Source organism: Mytilus californianus, unplaced genomic scaffold (genome assembly GCF_021869535.1).
Source record: "Mytilus californianus isolate M0D057914Y unplaced genomic scaffold, xbMytCali1.0.p SCAF_5, whole genome shotgun sequence".
NCBI lineage: Eukaryota > Metazoa > Mollusca > Bivalvia > Mytilida > Mytilidae > Mytilus > Mytilus californianus.
In genome coordinates, this window is record NW_026262701.1 from 70,405,718 (window position 1) to 70,412,793 (window position 7,076).

Sequence of the window (7,076 nt, forward strand, 5' to 3'; positions counted from 1 at the left end):
TCAAAACCCTAAGAAATTTTTTTTTAAAAAGATTTATTTGTGAATAGTTAGAAGCCTGAATTTAACAAAAGACCTACAGACTAAAGATATTAAGAAAATCATGAATCCATAAACCCATAAGACAATGACATTTCTAAAAACTATAATTCAATCAATCGCAGACAATTGATATATCTAGTAACCATAATTTCAATATACCTCACACCGGCCATATTTCTACAAATTCCAAAATTTGAAGCCATGTACATTGAAAACTACATTCAGTAAATAGAGATTACCATCTTGGTTCACACTTATTATTTTGCATCAGAAAAATTGAATAAAAAGATTCTAGAGGTATAAAATAATCTGAAATTGAATGTATTCAATCTGCAATAGCATGTATTGTGTTTTTGTAAAGGGTTACTGGGGAATTATTCTAAAGTAGACCCAAGCATAACATACTTATTAGATAATATCATATCTTGTAGGTGAGAGACCATTTGTATGTGAAATTTGTTCGAAATCATTCAACCAGAAAAATGCTCTACAGATCCACATGAAGAAACATAGCGGTGAAAAACCACACAGGTGTTCATATTGTGAACTAGCATTTACTCAGAAAGGAAATCTAAAAACTCACATAAAACGTGCTCATCATATGGACATGGTACATTCTATGAACATTCCCAAATCATATGTACCTCCTGCTGGTGCTAATGTGAATATTAAAACAGAAGGGGAGGGTGGTAGTATTCATGAGGACGGAATCAGTTATGATGAAATGGCCGATTTGATGAATGTGATATGAGCCAACACAGGTACTCATTGGATAAAAGGCTAATATTTGAATGTGTTCAATCGTTAGTATTATTACAGAAAGAGGGAGTTGTAGAATACTCACGAGGACGGAATTGGTTAGGAAGAAATGGCGGGCCTGATGTATGTGATACGAGTCAGCAAAAGTGCTCATTATGTGTACCGGTATGACTTATATTTAAAATTTAAAACTGAACTATTTTAAACTTGATGTAAACAAATTATATATGTGAATTTTATATGATGATCTGTGAATGCAAATTATTTTTTATGTTTAAGTTTTAAATGTGATAATGTGATAACTTAACACTGACTTCACACTGACTTCACACACTGCCAAAATGAAAGGAAATATCTTTGTTTCTTTAATTTATGAAAACTATTTGTTTAGAATAGCAGTAATTTAAGAATGGAAAATAACATATGTACAAACTCTTTGGTAATATCAGAAATCATAAATCCTAAAAAACAGGTGAAAATAGGAAAATCCCTTGACATATCATATAACCTGACTTGACACAGGCATTTTTCTCTTGAAAGTTGTGGGATCATTAGCATATTCCTCTGGTAAGTTGTGGGATCATTGGCATATTCCTCTGGAAAGTTGTGGGATCATTGTCATATTCCTCTGGAAAGTTGTGGGATCATTGGCATATTCCTCTGGAGAGTTGTGGGATCATTGGCATATTCCTCTGTAAAGTTGTGGGATCATTGTCATATTCCTCAGGAAAGATGTGGGATCATTGGCATATTCCTCTGGAAAGTTGTGGGATCATTGGCATATTCCTCTGGAAAGTTGTGGGATCATTGGTATATTCCTTTGGAAAAGTTGTGTAATAGATCCAAGTTTTATGTACTGAATCTTCCCTATGGTACGACAGTCGATGTTGCCATCAATTGGATTTTCTGAGATGAAAGAAAATTGACATACACCAAAAGTATCAATAGTATTTTCTAATTGTAGTGCTGAGCAAATAAAATTATTTGTTTGATTTACTTGTTTGATTTTCAATAAATGTCAGGAAATTTACTGAACAAAATGTATTTATTCCTGAAATTGTAAGAATATTGATATTTACACTTATTACAAAGAAAGAATGTGCTATATATAGATTTGATAAATCTAGTCATATTTAGAATTAAACCAACAAAGGTATTAATACTGAATCTCATTACCATCATCACTGAAGAGATTATTTTTTAATATTTGTGAAGTCAACATGTCTGCTAGTATTTCATAATAACAATGTTTTGAATAGGAAAGGCTGTGTGATGTTTTATGATTACTTGGTAACCATTGTCTGTTCATCATAAACACTTTGAGCCTCTAAGAAGACAATGTTACGGTTGAATGAACTCCTGTTACTTGTCGGATACCATCATAACATGTGTGATTGCTATGACTTTTCTAATTAGCTGAAACTTAAAAAAATCTTAAGAATTGCTAAGTCAGGATAATAGGATAGAATTGAATGCAACTTTTGGAGTGTTGTAATTTAAGTGCCAGTGAGACAACTAATACTTGGTAGAGCAGTTGTCAAGAAGATATTATAATTCATTTGAATATATATGTTATATATAATTCTCCATCATTTAGTTTTCGTTGAGTCTTTTACTAATTTATAGTACATCTCTCTCGTAAGAACTGATTGACCAGTTGAAACCAAATGTAGCAGAAAGGTTCTTTCTATGCCAAAATTAAAGAAGTACATGGATCTGTTGAACTATTTCTAGGCTAGACTAGCCATCAGCACATCTACTACTATCATGCCAAATAAAGAGTCTACACTGCCAATAGTTGAATTCATTGAAAATTAAAATTTTCCTAAACTAATGCTCAATGATCGTGAATAACATGAAAAATTCTTCAACTTTTTTTGAACACCTGAATTCTGTTTGAAGATTTAAACATCTTACCCTGGTGCAACCAATTTTAATATAAAAGTCTTTACCAAAACCATTTGCATGTGAAATCTGTGATAAAATGTTTTTAGTCTTCTGTGAAATTATGTCTTGGATATATGGTCATTTTTTTTGGTGGTTACTTGTTGAAAAATGAAATTATTTTTAAAGTGTTATATGTTCCATGACATTTTTAGTGACTTGGACGTGTATACATTTATTTGATTTTGTTGTGTTAGTAGAACTTGTTTAATATTGAACAAGCAATTTGAATTGTAATAAAAAATCATTCTTTGGATTGTGGTTTTTTACTTAAACTTATTGATTGCTATTATAAAAATAAGGAGATGAGGTATGATTGCCAATGAGACAACTATCCACCAAAGTTCAAATAAAGTGGATGTAAGCAATTATAGGCAACCGTACGGCCTTCAACAATGAGAAAAACCCATACCGTATAGTCTTAGTCTATTCCAGTTTTTTGGGCTATGTACATAAAATAAGGAGGCATGGTATTATTGACAATGAGATAAATATCCAACATAGTCCAAATGATGTGGATTTAAGCAATTAAAGAGCACCATATAGCTTCAACAAAGAGAAAAACCCATACCTCAGAGTCAGCTTTAAATGGTCCCAACATGACAAAATGTGAAACAATTCAAACGAAAAATCTAACAAAATAATAAACGAAAAACAGATATAACAGACGTCAACCAATGACAACTCCTGAATTGCATGCTCCCGACTAGAAACAGGCACATTCAGAATGTGTCCATACATACTTGAAGAATAGTAACTGCTAACACTTCCAGAGAAGCTGAATGCCCTTGATTTCTGGTAGGGTTTGTACTACTCAATCTTTTGTTTTATGTGTAGTGTTTTGTGAACTTTTTTACTTCATCTTTTTGCTCACCTGTCCTTAAAGGCAATGCAAGCTTATGCAATCACTTGGCACTGTAGTTATCTTGTAAACTTTTTTAAAAATCTTCTCTTGTCAGATTTTCTTTATATATAATGGCTTTTAAGATAACAGACAGTTCTTTCGTGTTACTCCTATGTTTTTTTAGCCATGGTGCCCATTCTTGTTGGCTGTCAGGATCAACATGCACAATTGTTTAAGCTAGATACACAAGGATAATTGTGGTCAAGTTTGGTTCCAATTGGTTTAGTTGTTTCAAAGAAGATTTTTGTAAAAGTTAAATGATGACAAATGCTGAGTATTGAGAATAGCTCACACTGGCCTTGACACTATTTCCAGCCCTGCCCCCTAGGTCATGATCTTTGAAATAATTAGCAATTTTCAATGTGAAATTTTCTCCCCAAGTCAGTTTGATAGGAACTACTTATGATAGACAATGATATTTTCTATAAAGTTGCATCAGTACATCTCAGTTTGTCGACCATTTCGAGGTCCTGCCCCTAGTTCATGGTCCAGCAACTTTGAATTAATGATATGTAGCAATGTTGCTGTTCATCAGATCGTCTTTTTCTGAATTATCTGACGACAGTCAAGATATTTCTCTGTGTTAACAGTTTATTTATGATTTGAGTATGATCCCTGCCTTAAATCAAGCCATTGGTTATTGTCTCACTTGCGATGATAGGCGCAGAATACGAGGCATAGATATTACTTTCTGCCAGTGGCGACCATGTAAACTATTAGTATAAATCTTTCAGAAGGACCTCTTGTATGCAGATGCCTGTTACAAAGTTACTGTTTGTCATATGTCCATTGTCCTTAACCTCATTTTCTTGGTCCATGGACTGCTTGAAGATAAAGGTAGTATTTTTGACATGTGAAATACTATTTACTTTATTTCTTTATTTGGTATATGGGATCTTTGCAAGGTCTACATGTTCATGGGACAGGGTTCACCTGACCTTGACCTCATTTCATGGATCAGTTAAGTTTTCATGATCAATATAAAAAAGAAGATGTGGTATGATTGCCAATGAGACAACTCTCCACAAGAGACCAAATGACACAGAAATTAACAACTATAGGTCACTGTACGGCCTTCAACAATCAAGTCTGTATGTCAGATACTTAGAGCAATAGGTAACTATATTTGGTGTATGGAATGATAGTAAGGTGTACATGTTTGACTGGCAGGTTTCCTCTGATCTTGACCTAATTTTCATGGTTCATAGGTTAATATTAAGTATTTGTAGTTTGGTCTATCTGCTCTACTTATCATAATTGAATTTATGTTGTTCTCAGATACTTAAGCAACAGACCAACTGTATGGTGTTCATGTCTGTCTGGCAGGTTTCATCTGACCTTAATCTCATTTTCATGGTTCATTGGTCAATATTATGTTTTCATGGTTATGTTTGTTTCTCAGATACTGTTAGCAATAGGTCAACCATATTTGGTGTTTGGAATGACTGTATGGTGTACCCAGTGTCTGGCAGGGTTCATCTGACCTTGACCTCATTTTTCTGGTTCACTGATCAATTTTCAGTTTTTGTTGAGCCTGCGACTTTTGTCGCAGAAAGTTCAACATAGGGATAGTGATCTGGCGGCAGCGGCATTAGCTAACTTCTTAAAAGCTTTATATTTTCCAAGGTGGAAGACCTGGATGCTTCATACATTGTATATAGATGCCTTATGTTATGAAGTTTCCGTCTGTCATATGTCCATTGTCCTTGACCTCATTTTCATGGTTCAGTGACTACTTGAAAAAAAAGTTAAGATTTTTTGTAATGTTAATTTTTCTCTTATTATGAGTAATAGGATAACTATATTTAATATGTGCGTACCTTGCAAGGTCCTCATGCCCTTCAGACAGTCTTCATCTGACCCCGACCTCATTTCATGGATCAGTGAACAAGGTTAAGTTTTTGTGGTCAAGTCCATATATCAGATACTATAAGCAATAGGTCTTCTATATTTGGTGTATGGAATGATTATAAGGTTTACATGTCCAACTGGCAAGTGTCATCTGACCTTGACCTAATTTTCATGGTTCAGTGGTTAAAGTTAAGTTTTTGTTTTTGTCTTTTTTTCTAATACTATATGCAAAAGGTCAACTATATTTGGTGTATGGAAATATTTTACAATGTACATGTCAGTCTGACATGGTTTATTTGACCTTGACCTCATTTTCACAGTTCATTGCTGTGTTAAGTTTTTGTGTTTTGGTCTGTTTTTCTTAAAATATAACCAATAGGTCAACTATATTTGTTGTATGGAATGACTGTAAGGTGTATATGTCTGTCTGGCAGGTATCATCTGACCTTGGCCTCGTTTTCATGGTTCATTGGTCAATGTTAAGTTTCATGGTTAAGTTTGTTTCTTAGATACTATAAGCAATAGGTCAACTATATTTAATGCATAGATTGATTGTAAGGTGTACATGTCTGTCTGGCATGGTTCATCTGACCTTGACCTTATTTTCATGGTTCATTGGTCAATGTTTAATTTTCCTGTTTAAGTCTGTTTCTTAGAAACTATTAGCAATAGGTCAACTATATTTGGTGTATTGAATGATTGTAAGGTGTACATGTATTTCCGGTTTGGTTTATCTGACCTTGAACTAATTTTCTTGGATCATGTTAAGTTTATGTGATACTTTTAGAAAAACTTTATATTTAGGACTATCAACACAAAATATCAATGGTCAGTAACATTTCAGCTAGTGCACTCTTGTTATAATTAAGTCTGTTTCTCAGGTACTATAAGCAATATGCTAACTATAATTAGTGTATTGTTTGATTGTAAGGTGTACATGTCTGTCTTGCAGGGTTCGTCTAACAACTTGTAGTAAAACCTCCGTATATCAGACTTTCAACATAAATTCAATTATGATAAGTAGAGCAGATAAGACAAATCAGCATGTGCACTTTTGTCTTCTTTTGATTTATTTCACATTTTGCTATCCTTGACCTTTTATACTTTAACCATAAAGTGTGTTTTTTGCTAAATGTGATGAAGCCTGTATGATGACCTATAGTTGTTTACATCATTTTTTCTTTGATGGATAGTTGTCTCATTGGCATTGCATCTCCTTATTCTTATATTGTACTTGACTGATCTGCCCAACCATATTTTCAATGTACCAGTCCATAGAATGACATTTTGATTTACCTGAACAAGACACATTACTCTTACTTTGAGCCAACCAACCTGCTTTTATTTTTATAACTTCTAAATAATGCACAATTTACATAGGCAGCAAATACTTAAATATGAACTTAATAACAAGAGTCTGGCTGGCAGGTTTTTGTGGTTTAACATGTTTCTCAGAAACTTAAGCAACGGATCAGCTATATTTGGTGTATGGAATGATTGTAAGGGGTACATGTCTGTCTGGCAGGTTTCATATGACCCTGAGTTTTTTTCATGGTTCATTGGACAATGTTAAGTTTTT

At 33.5% G+C, this 7,076-nt stretch overlaps 2 protein-coding genes across 3 annotated transcripts in view; one reads left to right on the forward strand and one right to left on the reverse strand.

Annotated features, from left to right (window-relative positions):
- The window catches only part of LOC127701263 (zinc finger protein 236-like), a 35,831-nt gene extending 32,833 nt beyond the window's left edge, over positions 1-2,998 (forward strand). Inside the window, exon 24 of the mRNA XM_052205093.1 lies at positions 471-2,998. Coding sequence (XP_052061053.1) covers positions 471-790 — 320 coding nt within the window. The 3' untranslated portion in view covers positions 791-2,998. The remainder of the gene's footprint in view (positions 1-470) is intronic.
- LOC127701343 (plasmanylethanolamine desaturase-like) overlaps positions 1-7,076 on the reverse strand; it is a 429,461-nt gene that overhangs the window by 302,481 nt on the left and 119,904 nt on the right. The gene's annotated exons all lie outside the window — the stretch shown is intronic.